Source organism: Gopherus evgoodei, chromosome 1, assembly GCF_007399415.2.
Source record: "Gopherus evgoodei ecotype Sinaloan lineage chromosome 1, rGopEvg1_v1.p, whole genome shotgun sequence".
NCBI lineage: Eukaryota > Metazoa > Chordata > Testudines > Testudinidae > Gopherus > Gopherus evgoodei.
Genome location: NC_044322.1, coordinates 108,353,729 through 108,377,987, shown reverse-complemented (window position 1 = coordinate 108,377,987; position 24,259 = coordinate 108,353,729). Strand labels below are relative to the sequence as shown.

General features: G+C 41.9%; 1 protein-coding gene across 6 annotated transcripts in view; it reads right to left on the bottom strand.

The window, feature by feature from the left end:
- Nucleotides 1–24,259, bottom strand: part of ARHGEF7 (Rho guanine nucleotide exchange factor 7) — a 220,589-nt gene that overhangs the window by 23,300 nt on the left and 173,030 nt on the right. The window contains exons 17-20 of one of the 6 annotated variants that reach the window (XM_030568714.1): nucleotides 16,971–16,991; nucleotides 16,329–16,422; nucleotides 7,584–7,673; nucleotides 4,340–4,516 (exon numbers count right to left, since the gene is read on the bottom strand). In XM_030568714.1, coding sequence (XP_030424574.1) covers nucleotides 4,340–4,516; nucleotides 7,584–7,673; nucleotides 16,329–16,422; nucleotides 16,971–16,991 — 382 coding nt within the window. Of the gene's footprint in view, nucleotides 1–4,339; nucleotides 4,517–7,583; nucleotides 7,674–8,203; nucleotides 8,791–16,328; nucleotides 16,423–16,970; nucleotides 16,992–24,259 lie in introns of those variants that run through there. The other 5 variants (XM_030568722.1, XM_030568732.1, XM_030568761.1 and 2 more) reach the window with 5 other exon arrangements.

The following is a 24,259-nucleotide window of genomic DNA, read 5'->3' as shown; positions in this document are numbered from 1 at the left end:
TGTATGAGGTGAATTGAAATACTCATCTTTTTCACAGTGCAAATATTTGTAATAAAAAATAATATAAAGTGAGCACTGTAACTTGGTATTGTGTTGTAATTGAAATCAATATGTTTGAAAATGTAGAAAACATCCAAATATTTAAATAAATGGTATTCTATTATTGTTTAGCAGTGCGATTAAAACTGTGATTAATCGCAATTCGTTTATTTAATCGCTTGACAGCCCTACTAGTTAGATATCTAACTGGCCATTTGCATGCACACTTGTGGTATATTCACATGCAAATTAGACCAGTGCACACTTTAAATGTTCAACTTTTCATTGCATTATTCACATTCTAATCATTAACACAGATGGATATTGCTGTCAAATCAGGTACCCAGTTGCCCATTGAACAAACTTTACAGAGTGTTCTACTGTGAAGAATCTGTTAGCCCTAACAAGTCTAAAAAAGAGTGAGCTGCAGTCTGTGCTTTCTTGTGCATCAACTGAATTGTTAACCAGGTTCCAACTGCAGAGCTAAAATTTTCCCTAAGTCTAACATATCAAATACCATTGAAAACTACTAGGTTGTGATAAGCTTAGGCACAAAGGGGCTGCACAGGTGTAGTTATTAGCTAAAGACAGAATCTGGCATGAAGAAACTTTGTTGCTGGTGGTTATGCATAAGTAAGAAAGAACCTAGCATGACTTTCTGATCACAGGTTGAGTTTGTAGGGCTGGGAACTAAAACCCCATCATTTTATTTGTATGGCAATATGTCAAATTCAGTCATTTTTTGGAGTAGAACCAATTTTAAAGAGTTTATAGACACAAGTAAAACCCTGAAAAAATAACAGGATGCACAGCTGGTATATATGAATGGAGTAATACTAAATAAGGGGCTTTCTACTTTTGGAATAATGACAGTATGAAGAGCCCTAAGAAAAAATTTCAAAGCATATACAAAGAGTACTTACTTTACATACAAAAATCCCCACATTTCCCTAACTGATACAGATGTTCATCAGAAAGGATTATGCTCACCATTCAGTTAGATGGCTGTGGGACTAGAAAAGAATTGCTACATTAGTAGCAAAACTTTAAGACCACAGATACATGCACTAATTTGTACTTGTGTGCCAGGCCCTCTGCATATTTTATTCCATCTTTTTTAAACTGATCCAATTTTCTCCTGAGCAACTACTTAGCCTGTTTTCAGTTTAAGTCCTCTTATATTAAGGGGGGAAACACTGCTTCCATAAATGGAAATGGGAAACATGTTCTCTAGATGACAATATCTCTGGAGATGGAAAGTTTTAAAAGAAGAAAAAATCAGCAGGACAGAATAACTTGTACTATGATGGATTACATTAGACTGTCTAGATTACATCACAGGCAAATCATACGTGACACCTTCACTAAAGCAGGTTGGTTCTCTTATTTTAGCATTTGGCTTTCATTTTAATATGCTACTTTCAGAAAAGCCAAACAACAAATGTGAAATTGTGAGTTATGCTGTCCTTTCCCCTGTATAATGATTAAATATGTCACAGGCTAGCAAATGCAAAATTTATTTCAACTGTACATAACAGATGTCCTTTTTTTTTTTATAAAACAAAACACTTAATTGCTATATGCAACCACAAACAATAATAGGCATAATGTACAATACAATGCAACATTTAGATATACATCCAGTTTGTATTTTCAAAAGTCAGTCATCTACTAAAGATGTCTTTTCCCATTCACAAATGAAATGCACAATATATAGATCTGTCAATGCTTTACGTCACTATATACACATTACTGTGTTTTGGCAAGATTATGCAAAAAACACAATTAATATAGCTTGGTGTCAATTTATGTTAAATACTCATTTAATGGAAACACCATTTAAGCCACATGAAAAGGAGCTGACAATGGCTTAAACCTACCTTCTAATTCAGATTCTGCATTCTTTCAGTATAATACTAACTGTACACATATATTTTACAGAATTGCATAAACATAAGTTACTATTATTAGCATGACTAAAGTTCCACAAAAATAGAAATACTGAACCTTTGGACTGAATACCATCATTTTCACACTGGTATTTTTTAAACTTCTTGCATTAATACTTCTGATTAGTTGACAATAGCTAGTGATCTGTAACATTGAAAATGCAATGATATTTAATTCTGCAGTGATGTTGGCACTGAAGATCATCATCTTAAAATAACATCATTCTGATGACAGTTAATGATTTAACTGCTATAATAATTAATGGTGGTAAATTGTCAAAGCTTTGGTGCATAGAAAGTCAATAAAATCTTCAGATCTGGGTAACAAGAGCATTATTGTGTATGATAAAGGAAAGTTTAAGTGCAGCAACTATTTCAAAAACTCATAATATTTACAGTACATAAAATATGTAACATAGTATTATGTAAATGAACAGGCATTTAACCAGTGCAGAAAACATCAATATTATTCCACCAGAACACTACTGCTTAAAAAGAAGAAAATCAGGGGGAAAAAATGATCTATGCAGCATTATAAATCGGAAATGAATCCTCTATGTGACTTTTAAAATAAAAATGAAAGCTAAGTGGTTTACAGAGGCATTGTCTGATATAGCATGGAGTACATACACCATGTATTTGTCCCCTCAGCAATTTTTCCTAGTTAGATACAGTGCATACATGTACCTTGTTGCCATATCGGGTCAATAAAATGACTAGTACAATAATAAACCCCTGAAATTTCTTTCTGATAAACATCTAAATTTTCATTATCTACAGTAACAAGTAGGTTATCAAACATTTAAAACTAATAGTGAAGTTTTGGATATGAACTGCTGCTAACACAGCTTGTCCATTTTGACATCCTTGAGGGATCGTTTGTGTAACCACTGGTTTCCTGTTTAAATCACCTGCAGGAGTTTAAGATTGCCTCAGGACTTGTAAATAGTATGATCAAATTCCCAGGCAGCAACAATTGCACCTATCTTAATTTGTTCATATAGTGATATCAGAACACTGAGCACTGTACATGTTTGAAATAAAAAGGAATCTTAAGGAAAGCAAAAAAAATGTTATCACCCTTTTAGGATGTGGCTGTTTTCTTAATGCTAATGTTAATAATGATTTAGAATACAAAAAAGTTTCATTTCAATTCCAGTTATGTTATCCACAATACAGAACACAACTTTCCCCCACCAATGTCCCAGGTGCAGAATATATATTGTGTCACATTCGGAACCGAACAGATAATGTGTCAAAGCTAAAGTTACTCTGAATGAAGAGCTAGTTGCTGAAAACCAATGTGCTTACGAGAGCAACTACAAAACACAATCAATACATGTCTCAGATGTATCCAGACTGTGAAAACCAAAACCAGGCATTCTACTTTTAAGGACTTCCTACAACCCATTTTGACCACAATTATACCAACAGCTTCAGATTCTGAACACTCAAGCTTTCATAATGGGAACCTTTCTGAATGTTTTTTTTCAGATTGGATTTTGTGGTTTTCACAGAGAAGGACCGCTGATTTATTGATAGTTGTGCATTTTACAAGGCAGATCAGCCTGGAACCTTCCATACTACTATATGCAGTAAAGTGACAGTATGACTACTGGTAGAGTGAACTATACACTGCATTTAACAACACAGACTTTCAGGTCTTTAAAACAACTGCTCAACTTGTGAAAAATGTATAATTCTTCATCCATGTCTAAGCAATGAAAAAAAGACAGCAATATGAACATTTTCATAGATTATCAAACACTCTGCCATACAGATTGCCCAGATAAAGGAGTATCTGAATAATTTTACAGTTCTTGTACTGCGTATTTTAAAAATGATTTTCTCTTGTTCTCCCTGCTTTATACCTTGTGTTTATAATACATAGAAAATTAGACCACTATAAGGCTAAAGTAGTTCCATATTGCTGGCACTTAGCTCACAAACCAGTATGGTTTCAGTACAAAATACAAAAACGTGCTGTATCAGGAGGAAAAAAAGAGGAATTGCTGCTACACTGACCAAGTCAAAAAACAGTCTATTCAGAGCTACAAATCAATGGCTGTCACTTTTAAAAAACCCTAAAGGTATAATATCCTTATCAGGATATATACTATCGATTTAGAATGACTTAATTGTATATGTATTAAATTGGCAATAGAGCCTCCCACGAGGTACAATTGAAATATCAGAAACGCTCTCAAAAGTTGTTAAAATATCACATTGAAGAGACAAGGAACAGCAAGAAAACATCTAAGAAAAGCAGGCTGTGATACAACAAGCATTTGTTAAGAAAAGCTCAGAAGTGCATTAGTTCTGGTGAGAGATATATGAGCAACAGCTCTTACGAGATGTAGACCCCATTCTGTAACTATGGGCTGTCCATATACTGTCATAGTCAGAGTCTTCTGAGAGGTCTGAAGGCTCCAAACGAGAAAGGCTACTGCGACGACCCAAGGAGTCTAGACTTGATTGGTCATCATCAGCCAAGACGTGATTATGCATCAGGTCAGTGCCTTGCCATGCTAAGGATGTACGGGTGAAATGAAATGGTGGATGTGGATAGGCAGAGGTGGGATGAGGAGGGGAACGTAAGGAAGAGCCACAACCAAAACACATGAAAACAAAAGCAAAAGGTGATGGGAAGAGAAGGAAAAGAGAAAATATTGTTAAAAAGGCAGCAAAGCTTTATTCTTATTTTTGGTGAGGTTTGATGTAAAAATTACACTTGGTATGTAATAACTTTTGAACTGTCACAATCTAATTTTTTAATTTGTTAAATTTTGAGCAGTTTTATTGAAAATATGTCCTGACCTGAGTAGCCCTGAGATTCTTTGATTATTATTATGAAAAGGACAGTCAACTCTAGTTAACAGAGAAATTTGAAAGGGGAGAAGCACAGCTACAACTTAGCTATAACAAATCAACTGGAAATCTTTTTACAAAATGCAAAGTTGATAGGGCTAATCAAACATTGCAAGCCACAGTAGTTATCTCAGATCAACTCCAAAATACTTTAAAATATTTTAGACTTACTGTACTATTTCCAGTTACCTCCCTGCCAAGACTAGCTATCCACAGTAGTCATTTTCATGACTGTCTCTAAACTTACCTTCTCGATATAATCATTGTAAAATGTTTAGGGTGAACAAGGGGGTATGAAACTGCTTTCTCTCTTCTATTTCTATTTTGAAGCTGGGTTTTTGCTTATGAAAGGTAAATGCCTGGAAATATTTGGAAACTGAAACTGTAGGTGGCCATAATGTGAGCTACTACACACGTTGTGTTACTAATGATGTTAAACCCTTACCTAGAGAACTAACTTATTTTTCTGAGAGCAAGAAAGAATGCACAGCAAAAGACCAGATTTATAAGAAGGGAAAGCCCCACCCTTCATTCTCTGCTCTTCATTTCTATTGCCCTATAATCTCTCCAGATTTTAAAAAACAAAACCTCTTTTCCCCCCAAGTAGTAACAAAAAGCTGCTGTCCTACCTCTGATGTCACTGCCTTCCAATCGACTGGTGCCCTAGCCGTGCTGAATTTGCACTTCCAAAAGCAGCACCTCCTGGATGCCAAACAGAAGGTGCTACTAGAAGAATTGCCAAATCAGCGCTGTGAGGGACAGGCAGAATGTGAACACAGAGGTAAGAAAGGGGTACAAAAAGAATGTAAAAATTTTAATAAACTGTCTGGTAATTTTTGAAATGCACCGTTACTCTTACAGAAGCAATCCCAAAACCAAATGGAGTTTTTCCACCTCTGATGGAAAGCTAGACCTGGAATGGTAGAAAATCTAAAATTTTAATGCCAGTACCCAGCCTTTACAAGAGAAGAGGTCGTGCATGTAACTGATACTTCAGCTGTTTCTTAGTGCGGTTAAATGCAAATAAAAGCTGTTGATTTTTGATGTATGTAATGATATCTACTGCACTATGTATATTTCTTAAATATACATAGAAAGGCAAAAATAGGGGGGCGAAAAGCAAAAATATACTTCGCATCAGTTGTATGTGTTTCTGCGTACACACACAACTGCATAATTAAAAACTAAATGCTTCACAAACCATTTCTTGTCAGATTATCTTTGAAAAACGATCAGCACCAACTGAGCACAGTTGTGACATTTAAAATAGCAACAGTTTAATTTAGCCTTATTTTGTTCCATAATTTATCTTTACAATTTTAAACTTGTTTCTTTCATTTTGACGACGTAAGCCACAATAAAACAGAATGATCATAGGGCTAAAATCAAACGTGTGGAAACTGAAACCAGTCCAAAACAGGGATGAGCTAACAAATTACTTCAATTTTATCACCTTGAAGACTTAGAACTTGATCAAATAGATCACAAAGACAGACCTGAAGAGTCCCTTTTCGTACACATTTTAGCTTGAAACAATGTAAATGAAAATTAAAAACATACATAAAATAACCTTGCAATAAATTCTTCCTTCCTACAAAAAGCCAAATTCCAATATTAAGTACATTTGCACGCAAAGTAGGATTTTTCAAGGTGATGAGAAGGCAGGCAACTGCACGTGTTAAAGAATTTGTGCACTAAATTTCAAGTCATATTTTGTGACTTTCCAATTGCCAGTCTAAAATGTTTCTGCTTGGAAATAAAGTATGTACAAAAAACTGTTTTGATAATAAACACTGACAGATACTTGGAAATTAAACAACTTAAATGGGCAGTGAGTTATTTACAATGTCCACACTAATAATTGCTGACAACAATAAAATCAATAACTATCTCAGGATCATTTTACAGCATAGAAGAGATATAATTCCTAAACAAGGTTTATATTCTATGGTAAAACTGTGCAAATTGGAGCAAACTGAACAGCATGCTCTCCTCCCTTACATAAACGTTAACGCATGCTGGTGGATTTCCCTATGTGGAGTGTTTTACTTACAACACAAAGAACCTTCACAACTTCAGCTTTGTTTTAGATTAAGTGAGGATGTGCACTGTAAGTACCAATTAGCCGAATGTAAATTTGAAAAACTGAGAATACCCAACACAGAGATCTAAGAAAATTAACAGTTGCTCCCTGAAATTATTATAAGAGAGGATTAAAATTTGTAATAGTAAATATTAAACAGCTAGTGGCAAGGAAAACTTTATTGTCCCATTTACCCTTCCACAACAGGAGTGAAGGTTTCCCAGAAGCCCTTGAGTAAAACATGCATCTTGTTGAACAGAACCCTCACAGGCATAAAGCAGATATAGCCCCAAAATCTGAAATGAATATTGCTCTTCCATTTACCTCCACACTTACCATTTTCTCTCAAGAAAGTGTATTGCAAGTGTCATTAAATCCAGACACTTCCCATTCCTTGGTGCATGCTTGATACAGGTTTCATACCATGGCAAATTTAGTAACATGGATTATATTCACCAAAATTGGACTTCAGGCAGGGCTTCTGATGCTTTAAGTAGAGCGCCCAAGCAGCCCACGTCGAGACCCACTCCAAAGGCTGATTTCCTTAGGACAATCCCATTATTTGTAGTGTTGGGACCCACCACTGTTTTTGTTATGTATCTAAATAGCATTTTGGTAAATTAATTCAGCCTTTTCTAACTTACTTGAATTTAGTGTTTGGCGCGTTTTGGCACTTGTGCAGTACGCTTCAATGACCTTAAGAATCTGAGCATCTTCTTCCAATGCAGCTGTACCTGAAGTCAACAGAAAAATAAATCTTTACCATGGCTCTAGTTATTAAGCCAGTCATGTAATTATAAAGTCGTTTAAAGCCTAGAGACAAGTACCAGATAAACCAATTAAAGTTCAGCTCAGTGATTCTATTTACTACCCCCCCAAAATTGTAGCTGATACCTTAATCTATATTGTGGAGTGAGTTTCAATGAGCGAAAAGAATTTTAAGAAAAACAAATATATACTTAAATGTTGTTATCAAATATATTGAAAAACACCTCAAAACTGGGAAAGAAGGTTTCTGAATATTTTAAAGCTGCCCCTTTCTGTTTCTTTTCCAAGAGAGCTATGTGGAATATAAGTGTTTTGAAGAAGCACGTTTTCACTCTATGGTATTATGCAAACAGCAATCAGATACAAAAAGTACACCCAAACAGTTATTAGTTGCACTTTAATTCATATCACAGTTTAATTAGAGAAACACAAGGAATGGAATATTATCTTCTAGTAAATAAATCAGAGCATCATGTAGTTCCATAACTAAGTCTTTATTAAGGTTCACAAGTGAAACAATCATACAATTTTTCCATAGCAATACTATGAAAGGAAGTCTAGCATTTTGAAAATTAAACTCAGCATAATATTACAACATATACTGTTGTACAATTTCAGTCTTGTGGCTATCAGGAAAAGTGCCACTTACCGTATGAGTACTTTTGTGAAATTTGACAGCATCTGACAACTATTTTCAGACTGTGTTAAGTGAAGCTTGTTAGGTTTCTTAACAGAGCTTAGGGCAGAGAAAACATTCCAGATACAAAGTTCTATGAATAGTTGCTTTGGAGTTAATTAAAAGAAAATCCATGTGAAGCTAAAACTGTTCTTCCTGGGCTTCAACTAGATCCTTTTATCAAAGCTGCATCAGCTAAGAACAGGGCGTGAAATCCTGATCACCTTTTAAGTAAATGGGAGTTTTTAAGTCTTGACTTCAGTGGAGCCAGAATTTCACCAAGGTTGGTTGGTTTGTTTTTAAATTTCCATCCATTTTTTCCCATCCCCACAAAGCTTTATATACCATTGGCCTTGAAGATTTTCACTGAGAGCATACGAAGGTCTTTCAAAGTCAGCAATCTTCTCCTAGCAAGCAAGACATCCAGAAATTCCCATTTTTATTTTCAATTATTTATGATCACAACCAAACAGTACTCTACAGAATATCCACCAGTGATGACTGTTTGCAAACACCACTAAGAAGAGCTCATAGCAACATGATAGTTTCCCAATAACGTTTAAGATGTACAAACATTTCTCACCTATTCCAAAACGATTTCCTTTTTTTAATAAATGGAAAAAACCTGTCAGCAAAGCAATTCCTCTAGGCAGGGTGTAACACCATTGTACTGTTTCGTACAGTAGAGATGGAGAACTAGTAATTATGTAGGCATTAACTTTCTTACATTATACCCAGGTTCATGGAAGCATTTGGTTGATACATCTCAGGTATCTGATTTATTTGTTCAAAGCGCAATTAACACTCAAGGACAACTGCATGCTGGTGACTACTGAAGTTCCACACAAATATCTGATGGGATTTGTTGTATTGCGACTGCATTGCAGAAGTTTCTTTATTACTTAACTGATCTCCATTGGTCAGAACACGTCAAATTCAGCATTGTTTCTCAACATTGCTTCATTTCTATTCCTAATTATGGCAGCTGTGACAGATTAAAACATTTATGTTTCAGCAGTTCTTGAAATTAAAAGATGGTTAGATTAGTAGTGATGTGTTTGTTTTTCAGTTCTATTCTATCCTTTCTTCCATATTTTAATTCTTTATTTCTCACATTCTCCTCAAATAATCAAGTTTGTGACATAACTGCTTTTAAATGGCATAAAAGCGAAATACAAAGGCATTTTAAGATCACAGATCCACTTCCCGCCCCCATCAGCCCATCTGTAACCATCATACCACTCACTTAAAAGGCATAGTAATGAAAAGGATGTTACAACTGTTTTTAAATTATGTGGCTTCTGCATCTCTAACTAGCCCACTGTATCAAACAGTTAGTACTAGTAATTAATATTTTACTACTGGGAAGCAGCAGTAAGCTCTACAATCTTTAAGATAAATACTTAAAGGAAGTATGCTTTGTAAATTTAAAGGGTAACAAGAAAAATGGTCTGATGTAATTATGTTGTATATGTCCTTTAAAATGGATTTAAAATAAAAATATCAGCAAAGATATAAATATTTGGGATAAAAATGTCATTGCCATGTGTTGATATAACAGAACAAAACTGTCCCATTAAAGAAAGAGCTTCTATTGCGCTTACCTATTATTCAGCAGAATCTGATTAAAAAAGATTTCCCAAAATGTTCTCTTCTGTGATCTGGGAAGACTGAGAGAACAAAAAACAGCACCAACTTATTTTGTACTGTGGGGAACCATTACTCCCTTTTGCTTTGAAGATTTTGAGAGGACAGCAGAATTACATAAAAAGGAATGCCTCTTATTTGATCAGTCCAGAATGAAAGTGACAATGCGGAAGGGATAAAGCAAATCTTGTTTTAACAATATCAAATAGAAAGTCTAAATACTGGGGTGCAATTGAGTGTCTAGTATTGAATGAGACTACTGATATAACAGTCATCACAGAAACCTGGTGGAATGACAATTAATGGGAACCGGTAATATCAAGGTACAAAATATATAGGAATTAACTGAGTGGGTCATGGTTGGGGGAAGCCTGGCACTCTATGTGAAAGAAAAAATAGAGTCAAATATAAGAAAAATCTTAAATGAATCAAACTTTACCACAGAATCTCTATGTATAGACATTCCATGCTTGAATTATAAGAGTATAAACAGTAGGAATATACTACCAAACATCTGACCAAGATGGTAACAGTGACTGTATAATGTCAGGGACATTAGAAAGACTACAAAACCAGAAAACCCAATAATAATGGGGGATTTAACTATCCCCATAGTGATTGGGTAAATGTCACCTCATGACAGGATATAGAAACAAAATTTATAGACACCATAAATGACTGCTTTTTGGAGCAGCGAGTCCTGGAATCCACAAGAGGAGAGGCAATTCTTGATTAAGTCCTAACTGGAGCACAGGATCTGGTCCAAGAGGTGAATATAGCTGAACTGCTCGGTAATAGTGACCATCATGTAATTAAATTTAACATCTTTGTAGGGTGAAAATACCAAAGAAATCCACCACAGTAGGATTTAACTTCAAAGAGAAAACTACACAAAATGAAGAGTCTAGTTAAACAGAAATTAAAAGGAACAGTCACAAAAGTGAATGGAAGCTGCATGGAAACTATTTATAAAAACATCATCATAGCGGTTCAAACTATGTATATGCCAAATAATAATAAAAACAGCAAGAGGACCAAAAATGCCACCATTATTAAACAGCAGAGCGAAAGAGGTGGTTAGAGACAAAAAGGTATCCTTTAAAAACTGGACGTCAAATCCTACTGAGGAAAATAGAAAGGAGCATAAACTCTGGCATGTAAATATAAAAGTCTAATTAGGAAAGCGAAAAACGAATTTGAAGAGCAACTAGCAAAAAGCAAAAAAAGTAACAGCACATTTTTTTTTTAAGTACATCAGAAGCAGGAAGCCACAATCAGTGGGCCACTTGATTATCAAGATGCTAAAGGAGCACTCAAGGAAGATAAGGCCATTGTGGAGAAGCTAAATGAATTCTTTGCAATGGTCTTCACTGAAGAGGGATGTGAGGGAGATTCCTACGCTCAAATCATTCTTATTAGGCAACAAATCTGAGGAACTGTCCCAGACTGCAGCGTCAATAGAGCAGATTTTGGAATGAATTGATAAACTGAACGGTAATAAGTCCCAGGACCAGATGGCATTCACCAAAGAGATATGAAGGAACTCAAATATGAAACTAAAGAACTGCTAATTGTGGTGTGTAACCTATTGCTTAAATCAGCCTCCATTCCAGATGACTACAGAGTAGCTAATATAACGCCGATTTTAAAAAAGGCTCCAGACATTACATTACACGCTGGTAAGACTAACTTCAGTGCCAGGTAAATTGGTTGAAACTATAGTGAAGAACAGAATTATCAGACATACAGATGAACATGATTTGTTAGGGAAGAGTCAACACAGCTTTTGTAAAGGGAAATCATGCTTCACTAATCTATTAGAATTGTTTGAGGGGGTCAACAAGCACCTGGACAAGGGTGATCCAGTTTCTGGACTTCCAGAAAGCTTTTGACTCCAAAGGCTCTTAAGCAAAGTAAGCAGTCCTGGGGTAAGAGGAAAGGTCCGCTCGTGGATCAGTAACTGGTTAAAAAGATAGGAAACAAAGGGTATTGATAAATGGTCAGTTTTCACAATGGAAAGAGTTAAATAAGGATTTGTACTGTGACCTGTGCCGTTCAACATATTCATAAATGATCTGGAAAAGTGAGTGACCAGTGAGGTGGCAAAATTTGCAGATGATACAAAATTACTCAAGATAGTTAAGTCCAAAGCTCACTGCAGAGAGTTACAGAGGGATCTCACAAAACTGAGTGACAGAGTAACAAAATGGCAGGTGAAATTTAATATTGATAAATGCAACGTAATGCACACTGGAAAAAATAATCCCAACTAAACAGACAAAATGATGTGGTCTATATTAGCTGTTGCCACTCAAGAAAGAAATCTTGGTGTCATTATGTAAAGTCTGAAAATGTCAGCTCAGTGTGCAGCAGCAGTCAAAAAGGGAAGCATTAGGAAAGGGGTAGATAATAAGACAGAAACTATCAAAATGCCATTATATACATTTATAGTACACCCACACTCTGATGTACAGTTCTGGTCACTCCATCTCAAAAAAGATATATTCGAATTAGAAAAGGTACAGAGAAGGACAACAAAAATAATTAGCAGCTTTCATATGAGGAAAGATTAAAAAGACTGACTGTTTAGTTCAGAAAAGAAACTGAGGGGAGAGATGATAGAGGTCCATAAAATCATGAATGGTGTGAGGAAGTGCATAGGGAAGTGTTATTTACCCCTTCACCTCACACAAGAGGCAGGGATCACCCAATGAAATTAACAGACAGAACGTTTAAAACGAACTAAAGGACGTACTTCTTCACACAATGCCCAGTAAACCTGTGGAACGCATTGCCAAGGCCAAATCTGTAACAGGGTTCAAAAAAAAAGAACTGGTTAAGTTCATGGAGGACAAGTCCATCAAAGGCTATTAGCCAAGACTGATGGGTCCCTAAACCTCTGACTCCCAGAAGGGATCACTCGATAAATGCCGTTCTGTTTGTTCTCTCTGAAGCATCCAGCACTGGCCACTGTCAGAAGACAGGACACTGGGCTAGATGGGCCCATTGGTCTGAACCCCTATGGCTGTTCTTATGTTCTTAAAGTGGAAAGACAGAAGGAAAAGAATCGCTTTTAAAGAAGAAAATATTGTGGTCAAATGATGACCACTGTATATTATAATCTGTTTCAGGCTTTCTAAATTTAAAAAACATTTTTTTTTGCCATAAATCAAAAATTATATTCAAAACCACATAGGCCAATATTTTCAAATTTGGTTAATTACTGTTTAGCATCAAATGCCATATTTAAACACCTAAACAAATAATGACTTGGATATTCAGAGTTGCAAAGGCATTCTCACAGCTCCCATTAAAATTTTCAAGAGTTGGCCAGAGTATTTACTTTCCTAGACTCCCAACAAGTTTCTTTTAACTTGCTTAATAAAATTATATTAAAACTATTTCAAACAAACTCACACAACGTGGATTCCTTAAAGGGCTGTGTATATGCTGTATTCAGTTACAACCACCACAGAATGCAACAACAAAACTAACTTCTAAAATATTTTATTGGGCCAATTTATAGTAAGGACATTGACAAGATGTCTTGGTATGATGTAGAAGACAACACACTGGAATTGGTTTAAAAGGCCAAAGCCACAACTTTTATTGGAAAAGCTCAAACCTGGAACTCTCTAACGATATGTATATGTAAAAAAGGAAGGAACAAATTTCTTCATGGGAGGCCCTGTATCAGTGCTTAGTAACAAGGTCCTTTCTTGAGAAGGCCTTATGTCTTCTCCACTGTCTTTCATTCCATCCGTATGCAAGGTTCTAGTGAGCGAGATGCTTGCTTATGCAGCTGTCACATTAAAAACAAACAGCCCAAGCTTTATAGCCCAACTGTGTCATGCAAGGAAACCTGCAAGTGAAACAAGTCAGCTATCCACATCCACATACTACTCAACTAAAGTTTCCATCAGTACGTGTAAACAACATACCATTCCCTTCACTAACCTAAATTCATACCATAGGAAATCCACAGCACATCCTGGGGGAAGAGAAGGCTCCCACTGTATGCAGCAAGTGTCTGTGATGTTGCACTCCACATGCTTTATGAAAATATGCTTATGAATGTGAATACGATCTAACTGGAATATTCTTTATGCAAAAGGTCTCTTGTAAGGTATCATTACAAAGCTTATAATCTACTGAGCGTGTTCATCCTATTTGTTTGCATGTATTATTTCTATGTCTGAAGTTAGGAGAACAGGATATAAACTCGAATTACTGATGTAAACATATTAAGTGGAAGCCATTAAGAATGCTTCAGGATCAATGAACTGTAAATGGCTCTGTTTACTTGCAAACCTTCCTGTGTACGTGTGGGCCAGCCCAGGAAGAATAGAGGCTGGGGTCTCACAGGACATGTGATCATGTCACCTGAAACTGGAATCTATCTTAAATCTGGCACTTTTTCATTTAGAAGGAGGGGCGGGACCCAGAGAGAGAAAAAATTCCTGCCTTTTGCCAAAACTATAGAAGGGGGTGAAGCAGGATAAAGAGGTGGTCAGTCATGAGAAAGCCCCTGCTTTCCACCTAGGATGTCTGCTGGAATTAACAAGGGCTGTACTGGGGAAAGGACTGGGCCCAGACTAGGAAGGAGTCTAGTCTATGAAAGAAGTTTATTGGAACATCTCTGAGGGTGAGATATTGCCTATAATCAGCTTTTTAATGTATTAGACTTAGACTCGTGTGATTTTGCTTTATTTTGCTTGGTGACTTGCTTTGTTCTGTCTGTTATTACTTGAAACCACTTAAATCCTACTTTTTATACTTAATAAAATCACTTGTTTATTAATAAACCCAGGTTAAGTGATTAATATCTGGGGGAGCAAACAGCTGTGCATCTCTCTCTATCCGTGTTATAGAGGGCGGACAATTTATGAATTTACCCTGCATAAGCTTTATACAGAGTAAAAGGGATTTATTTGGGGTTTGGATCCCATTGGGAGCTGTGTGTCTACGTGCTGGAGATAAGTAACCTGCTGAGCTGTTTTCAGTTAATTCTGCAGCTTTGGAGGCATGGACCAGAACCTGGGTCTGTGTTGCTGCAGGCTAGTGTGTCTGGTTCAGCAAGACAGGGTTCTGGAAGTCCCAAGCTGGCAGGGAAAATGGGCTCAGAGGTAATTTCAGCACATCAGGTGACAGTCCCATGGGGATCTCTGTGACCGAACCCGTCACAGTGTGTCATGGGAAAAAATCCTTCTCAACTCAAAGTATGGTGATTCTTTATGACAGCATTCACTATGTGCTTCACATTTTCCACAAACTCAAGATGGACAGGTCTCTCTTCTAAGAAGCCCACAACTTAAGGATACAGAAATAGACAAAAACTGAGAAAAGCAAATGTGGTTTGAGTACATGAACTAGTTCAATCTAAATGGCTTAATTATTTTAAGCACCACACAGACCCCTGTTATCACAAATGTTACTTATCCATTCACACATGTGAATCAGGATATATTAGTACACATTAAACAAGACAGAACTGGACTGAAGTTAAGACGGTAGAATAAAGACTTTTTTCCCACCTGGATAACACAGTTATTAACACTTATCTTTTCTTTCATCCTTCCTACTCCCCCACACTTCTATTATGCTGCCAATGCTACCTCTATACTTGCTTAAGCTTTTGTTCTTTATGATATTTTTTATCTATAAACCCATCTTGTTCCTTGGAAACTTCTCCAGCTTTGTCATAGCCTATGGAACAGGACAGTCCAGATTTTTCACTGACCTCTGTCATAGATAAATGACATACAGAAAAGACCCCGTTTCTAAGGAAATATCAGTTCAGTTGTTAGACCGAAAAAATGACCTACCCTGAAAGACACCAGTGTCAGTACCAGGACCTGTAGGTATCTGCTTTCAAACCTCCAACTCAATGGGAACTTTGAAAACAATCAATAGTCTACATACTTAATTATACCTTGGGAAGGTAGGATACTATTTTTACACTCTAAATTGCTCCTCACAGACCTAAAGTTACTGTACTCAAATTTACAGTACTTTCTTTCACTTCATGAAGGTACTTACAGAGTAAAAATTTAACTAGAGAGTTAAGAAGTGATTTTCCAGTATATTGAGATCATTTCAGTACAAACCATTCCTATTATTTATTTATTTATTTATTTATTGCTTGTTGCCAATTAATATAAACAGCAAACTAGAAGTACTGGTACCTAGAGAAAATTGAAAATTGCAACTTTCATTGGGGAAAAAAAATATCATCCATTTCTCTGTAAATTTATTTTTTTATACACTAGCACCTTGTGAATACAGAGATATTTCTTACTTTTTCTCAGTGCAAACTCTTCGTCTGATGGCTTCCGTTCAGGCTTGCGCTTGGGAAGCAGCTTTTTCATGGTTTTAGGGCTTTTACTGAGATCCTGGGTGAAAAGAAAAGAAAAATTTTTTTGAAAAAAGATTCCAAATGCTGAAATTTTAATTTGTGTTTAAGTAGCTGTTAATTGTAAAAATCTTATAAAGTTACATCAAAATTTTGCTGGCTGATATTATTTTTGGCCTATTTCAGGTTTACTTGAATTCATTTATTCCCCCCAACCCCACTGGCTGTTTGCATGTTATTCTTTTAGTCCTATTAACAGAAATACACAGCAATGCTTCTGTAAGTATGCAGGCTGTCTGGGAGATAGAGCAAAGGGAACAATGGCAAGTGGGACACAAAAGTATTTTTCTTAACTTCTGAGAGGTCGACCCATCTTATTTAGAAGCAGATAAAACAAGCTCTAAGGTGGAAGGTTGGTAGGTTATACACATCTATTTCTTTAAATCAAAATTTGAGGAGTGCTTGTTATAGCTTTGAACAGAGAGAAGTACAGCAAAAGAATACAGTGACAGAGATTCAACACTTCCACTCTATAGTGAGTCATGCTAATGTATAGGGATACAAAATACATACTGATCTACCCCTTACCTTCAGAATACAAGACAGCCTCTATACATGTGTAGAACAAGAAAGTGAAAAGATGAATGAGCAGGACAAAGACCAATGAGGATGAAGATAGGTTTCAAACATTCAGTCATATACTAAGCACTGTAAAGATGAGTGAAATTTTGCCACATTTAAGAATTAAATAAATGTTATACATACCAATGCATGAAAAGTTCACTTATATTTAATTTAAAGGATGGACATGCACTGCAGCTGAATAAGCTAATGTAGTAATTAAACCAAAATGTTTAACCTTCAAATTAAGGGCCATCTCTCTCCCCATATTCCTTTTGGGTTTTTTTTTGCTAAAGTGTTTCATGACAAAAGATTGACCCCATTTTTTAAACAGAGAGCACAATTTGTGTGCCCGCAAAAAATTCAAATTTCTGCCCATAAAAACTCATCTCCTGCATGCACACTCAAGATATTTGCAGGAACAATTGTGCAAACTCCTTAGGGAACTGTTCTTAACTTTAAATCAGAACCATGACAACCATGAAACAAGCTTTTCAATACAAGTTTAGTATTGCTTCTGAATAAAGTATAATACTTTTCTGCCATATGCCTACTACCTTGCCCTTTTATAGTGCACCCCCACCACAGGATCTCAGCATGCTTTACCAAAGTGACTAACCCCTATTTCCCCCATTTTACAGCTTCTAAACAGAGAGACAAAGTGGCTTTGAGTTACCCATGGTCTCACAGGAAGTCAGTAATAGAATCTCTGACTTACTTCCCTAGACACAGCTGCCTCTATCATCAAATTACATGCACCACCAAATTCTGCATAAACCAAACATTTTAAATATTCTTCATTTTTACACACAGGCAAAATTTAGTGATAAGAACAAGTTTGTCTACCACTGCCATCCTTTTGTGGCTTAATAAAAATAGTTTTGTACAGCCCAGATTAAAATCTGCAACATTAAAGGATGCGGGGTGGGGTATAAAAAAAGAACGAAGAATCATTGCGCGTCATCATAAATGATACCATAATTTGAAGTTGATGCACAAAAAGTCATATACTTTAACTTCTAGGATTAAATTTAAAGGTTTACTAAGTGCATGTAAACAACAGTTTAATATTCAGGAATGAAATTAGTCATAACAATTGTAGATATTCAAAATTATTTGAGACTCCTATGCAGTAGGAAATGCGGGTTAGATTGCTGATTCTGGACTCTTTCTCCATTCACCAGCGAGCAGTGGCAACACTTCGATCTCTGGGGTTACCAAGAGAATGTCTCACTTTTCTCACTCATGACACTCGCTGGACAATTTTAAAACAGCATTGTCTCACTGCAAAAGGTGTTTCTTGCGCCTTATTGAACCAGAGGGATGGTAGAAGTAGAGTAGGATATAGAGAAAAGACGGTTACTCACCTTTGTAACTGTTGTTCTTCGAGATGTGTTGCTCATATCCATTCCAGTTAGGTGTACGCGCCGCGCGTGCACATTCGTCGGAAAACTTTTACCCTAGCAACTCAGTGGGCCGGCAGGTCGCCCCCTAGAGTGGCGCCACCATGGCGCTCCATATATACTCCTGCCGGCCCACCCGCTCCTCAGTTCCTTCTTGCCGGCTACTCCGACAGTGGGGAAGGAGGGCGGGTGCGGAATGGATATGAGCAACACATCTCGAAGAACAACAGTTACAAAGGTGAGTAACCGTCTTTTCTTCTTCGAGTGATTGCTCATATCCATTCCAGTTAGGTGAATCCCAAGCCTTACAAAGGCGGTGGGGTCGGAGCGAAATGTGGCAGAATAAAACTGCCGAGCCAGAGGCTACAGCCTCTCTTGACTGCTGAACCAGGGCATACTGCGAAGCAAAGGTAAGGACCGAGGACCAATGGAGCTTCGCGACAGGTCTCGTGGGTAGAAACACGAGCCAGCAAGGCGGCAGATGAAGCCTGAGCCCTGGTAGAATGCACGGTGATGTGGCTTGGGGAAATATGAGCCAAATCATAACAAGTGGGGATGTCCGCCATCACCCAAGATGAGATCCTCTGAGAGGAAAACAAGCAAGCCCTCCCTTTGGCCCGCTACCGGGGCAGAGCTGGGGCACCTTAGGAAATGATTCTGTCAGCACAATATAATGCGAGCACTCCACAGATGTCCAAGGAGTGCAACGGTTATGCCCATTGCGTTGAGCTGTGGGTAACATGAAAGGCCAAAACACCTTAGGGAGGAAAGCCGGGTGCGGTCATAACTGCACCTTGTCTTTTTGGAACCTTCGTAAGAGCTCTGATCTCAGAGACCCGTCTGGCCAAGACTAGGTTGAGGTCCCAGGGCGGGGCTGGGCGGCGCACCCGAGGGTGCAAGCGCTCCAAGCCCTTGAGGGACCTCGAATCCATAGAGCGTGGGACACTGAACGTCCATCTTAGCCTGCTGGAAGGTAGGGATGGCCACTGAGAGTGTCCTCAGCGATGATACCGCCAGATCCTGCCGCTGAAGGCCAGAGACAGGCCAAATAGAGGGGATCGAGACCTCAGCAGGAGCAAGATCGAGCGTACTGCAGCTGTAAAGGAAACGCTTCCACCTGGCTCGGTACGTTGACCAGGTGGAAGGCTGCCTGTCACCCCGACTCAGGTACGCAGGAGCCACCGTGAGGCGAAGAGGCTGCAGGTCCGAGTGACGAAGCCTGTCATTGCCCTGAGTGATGAGGTCTGGGCTGACAGGCCGAGCAACGTGGTATGTCCGTGCTGTCTGGACCACTCTGGAGTGATCATGATGATGCACGCTCTGCCCCTGCGGAGTTTGAGCAGGACGTAACGAACCAGTGGGAACAGTGGGGAGGCATAATGCAGTTGGCCGTTCCACGGCATCAGGAATGCGTCCAAGATCGATTCCGAGGAGAGACCTTGGAAGGAGCAGAACACCTGGCATTTCCTGCTCTCGCGGTGAGCGAACAGGTCTGTGTGAGGAAACATCTCCACTTCCGGAAAGCGGGACGCCTCACATGGGGCAGAGTGATCACTCGTAAGACAGGAAAAACCTGCTGAGTCAAAGAGTTAAGACGTTCCGAACGCCTGGGAGAAAGGACGTCGCCAGCTCCATCGAGTGGGCCATGCAAAAGACCCGGAAATGGATGGCCTCCTGACAAAAAAGGGGGGAGGACTATGTCCCCCCTGAATACTTATGAAGCACCTGGCCCTTGTGTTGGCTGCAAACACCGAGATACAACGGCCTCGCAGCTGCCGCTGGAACCCCTGGCATGCCAGGCGGACTACTCTCATTTTTGGGGCATTAACGAGGAATGCCAGCTTCTTAGAAGACCAAAGGCCTTAAGCTCGGAGGCGACCATGAGCACTCGAGCAGAGAGATGATGCGTCCGCCGTCAGGGGCAGTGAGGGCTGGGGCGGATGAAACCGCATCCCTGTCCACACCAAGGAGGGAGTTAGCCACCACTCTAGGGAGCCTAAGACGTTCGAGGGAACGGTGACTACCATGACCATTGGCTCCCTGACCAAGCGGTACGCCGAGGTGGGCCGGACTTGGAGAGGACGGAGGCGGAGCTTGGCGTGTTTGGTTACAACTTTGCGGGCAACCATGGACCCAGGAGACTGAGACAAGAGCGAGCTGAGGTCGTTGGGAAAGCCTTCAGACCTCAGATGATTGTTGCCCTCGCCTAAAACCGCAGTTGTGATAAGCAGGCTCCGGCTAGGTAGGAGACCAGGATAGCCCCTAGGAAGCCCAACCTCTGCGTGGGAACCAGAGTGGATTGCTCTATAGTAATCATCAGGCCTTGATCTGTGAATAAGACCGTGACGATGCCCACGGCTGAGCGGTTTGTGTCTCAGAGTCTCCTCGGATAAGCGAATCGTCCAGATACGGAAAAACGCATATCCGACATCAGCGACGGAAGGCGGCGACTATGGCCGTAAACCGGGAGTATTCACCGCTGGCTATAAAGCGGAGGCATCTCCCGTGTGGAGGGAAGATGGCACTGCGAAAGTACGCGTCCTTCATATCCAGGGCGGCATAGTAGCCCCCAGGAGGCAAGGATGGAATAATGGTTCCCAGGGATACCATGTAGAACTTCAACCTTATCCTAAACCGGTTGAGTCCATGCAGGACCAGGGAGGTCTGAGACCTGTGTTCGAGTGGGGGACTAGGGCATAACGGGAGTAAAACCCCTTGCCCCTTTCGTCCGCTGAAGGGGGACAGGGCTGGAGCAAATTAAAGGTGGTACCTATGCTCCATCGTGCGCAGGACCCAGCGATCTGAAAGTAACTGGGGCCATGCCAGGAGAAAGCGGGATCGGGATCCCGTCCTGCGACTGGTACACCGCCCTCCGGCGAACCTTGGAAGGTCCGTCTTTGGTCCCAGTGGTAATTGCGAGGGACCTTGACTTTGGCTTTTTAGGGGGCCTGACATTTGTCTGCAACCACCTTGGCCTTGCCGTTCTCCAGAGTTCTGCCTCTGGCTAGGCACAGAGTATGGCGGCTGGGGCCATAAAGGCCTGCGTTTGGTCGCTAGCGTATACATGCTGAGACGTATTAGGACCCTATTGTCCAGCAGGCTTCGCAGTCTGGGGCTGTCTCTGCCGCGAAGATGCCTTTACCAACAAAGGGTAAATTCTTTCCCCCGTCCTCCAAGACGGCAGCGAACTCCAGGTGGGAGGTTCGAGGGAGAAACTCCTCCACCCAGGTGCTATAATTATCGCAGCTAAGCAAGGCTTGTTGCTTTGCTACCCAGAGGTGCAGGGCCCCTGCAGAGTACACCTTGCATTCGCCAAGGCTCTTTCTGCTTCGGGGCTGGCGCCCGCTGGCCATCATATCAGGATCGTGGTCCTGAGCATAAAATCTGCGCATATGGGCTGACACGGATGCGTGTCCGGACGGCCATGGAGGTACTAAAAGAAGGCATGGGCCGAGTCTCTGACTCACTCGGACCTTGCCCAACTCGGCACCGGGGGCCGGCATCGGGAGGCGTATCGGTACCTGGAACGAGATCCAGACCCGCAACCAGAACGGTGTTGGGGAGGTCGACCGAGATCTCGAGGCTCGGAGAAGAGCTACAGGAGTCAAGGTACCTGCCCCGGTGCCAGATGTCGGAACGGTGCCGATAGCAGGTCGGCGAACGGGATACCGACCGGTGCAGCGAGTGTGACCAGTACCGAGGAAAACAGCACCGGGACTGCCAGTGGTGTCCGGCGTGCCGACAGGACTTGGAGTGTCTGCGGGACCGTGATCATGAACGGTGCCGCTCTGCTGTACTGACAGGGGACAGTCCCTTGAAGAGACTGTATTACCCGTACCGGCGGTGCCCGGGTCAGGCAGCACTGACTCTGTCATGGCACTGAGAGCCCTCGCCGTTGGTAACATCTCCGGCGTGCAGGGAACAGCAGGCTCAACCACAGTGCGTACTGGGGAGCTGTCAGGCACCGGATTCGACGGCCCTCGTGGGGCCGGGATCCACGGTACCGAGGTCATCAGAGCTTCGGTAGGAGCCGGTACCGGGCGAACCGATTTAGATAAGCTGTCTGGCTGCGGTGCCGTCAGCACTGAAGCAGCGGGAGTAATACGCTCAACCACGGCGCGTGCCGGGGAGCCGTCGGGCACCGGATTCGATAGCCCTTGTGGGACTGGAATCGACGGTGCCGATGTTGTCGGTGCCTCAGAGGCTTCGGTTGGCATGGAAGCAGCCGGAGCAGGAGCTCAACCACGGCGCGTGCCGGGGAGCTGTCAGGCACCGGATTCTACGGCCCTTGCGGGACCGGGATCGACGGTGCCGACGTCATCGGTGCCGCAGCAGGTGTCGGTGCCGGGCGATCCGACTTAGACTAGCCCTCTGGCCGCGGTGCCGTTGGCACGGAAGCAGCCGGAGCATTAGCTCGACCACGGCGCGTGCCGGGGAGCCGTCAGGCACCGGATACTACGGCCCTTGCGGGACCGGGATCGACGGTGCCGACGTCATCGGTGCCGCAGCAGGTGTCGGTGCCGGGCAATCCGACGTAGACGAGCTCTCTGGCTGCGGTGCCGTTGGCACGGAAGCAGCAGGAGCAATACGCTCAACCACGGCGCGTGCCGGGGAGCCGTCAGGCACCGGATTCTACGGCCCTTGTGGGACCGGGATCGACGGTGCCGACGCCATCGGTGCTGCAGCAGGTGTCGGTGCCGGGCGATCCGACGTAGACGAGCCCTCTGGCTGCGGTGCCGCTGGCACGGAAGCAGCAGGAGCAATACGCTCAACCACGGCGCGTGCCGGGGAGCCGTCAGGCACCGGATTCTACAGCCCTTGTGGGACCGGGATCGACGGTGCCGACGCCATCGGTGCCGCAGCAGGTGTCGGTGCCAGGCGATCCGACGTAGACGAGCCCTCTGGCTGCGGTGCCGCTGGCACGGAAGCAGCAGGAGCAATACGCTCAACCACGGCGCGTGCCGGGGAGCCGTCAGGCACCGGATTCTACGGCCCTTGTGGGACCGGGATCGACGGTGACGACGTCATCGGTGCCGTAGCAGGTGTCGGCGCCGGGCGATCCGACTTAGACGAGCTCTCTGGCTGCGGTGCCGCTGGCACGGAAGCAGCAGGAGCAATACGCTCAACCACGGCGCGTGCCGGGGAGCCGTCAGGCACCGGATTCTACGGCCCTCGTGGGACCGGGATCGACGGTGCCGACGTCGGCGGTGCCGGGCGAGCCATCTTAGACGAGCTGTCTAGCTGTGGTGCAGCTGGCACAGAAGCAGCAGGAGCAGTAAGCTCTACCACGGCGCGAGCCGGGGAGCTGCCAGGCACCGGATTCCATGGTCCTGGGGGACTGGAATCGACGGAGCCGAAGTCATCGGTGCCTCTGCAGGTGACGGTGCCGGATAACGCAACTTAGGCGAGCTCTCTGGCTGCGATGCAGGTGGCACGGAAGTAGCGGGAGCAGGGGGCTCAACCACGGCGCGTGCCGGGGAGCTGCCAGGCACCAGCAGGAATCGTAGACTCTCTCGACCTCGGAAGAAGGGAGCGGTGCCGAGTCGACATCGGTGCCGGCGACGGTCGGTGCCGAAAGGCCTTGGTGGTACCGGCGGGGTCCGGTGCCGAGGAGGCGCTTCTGCCCGCCGCTTGAACATCGCTCGGCGCCCAAGGTGGAGGGATAAGTGAAAGTCCCGCACCTTTTTGTTCTCGGCTTAAAAGCCTTGCAAATGGGGCACTTATCTGTCAAGTGTGATTCCCTGAGGCACTTCAAACAGGAGTCATGTAGATCTCTCTTCGGCCGCGGCTTCTGGCAAGCCGGGCCCCTTTTAAAACCGGGTGAGCCATGCATGGCTCCGGCACTGGGCTCAT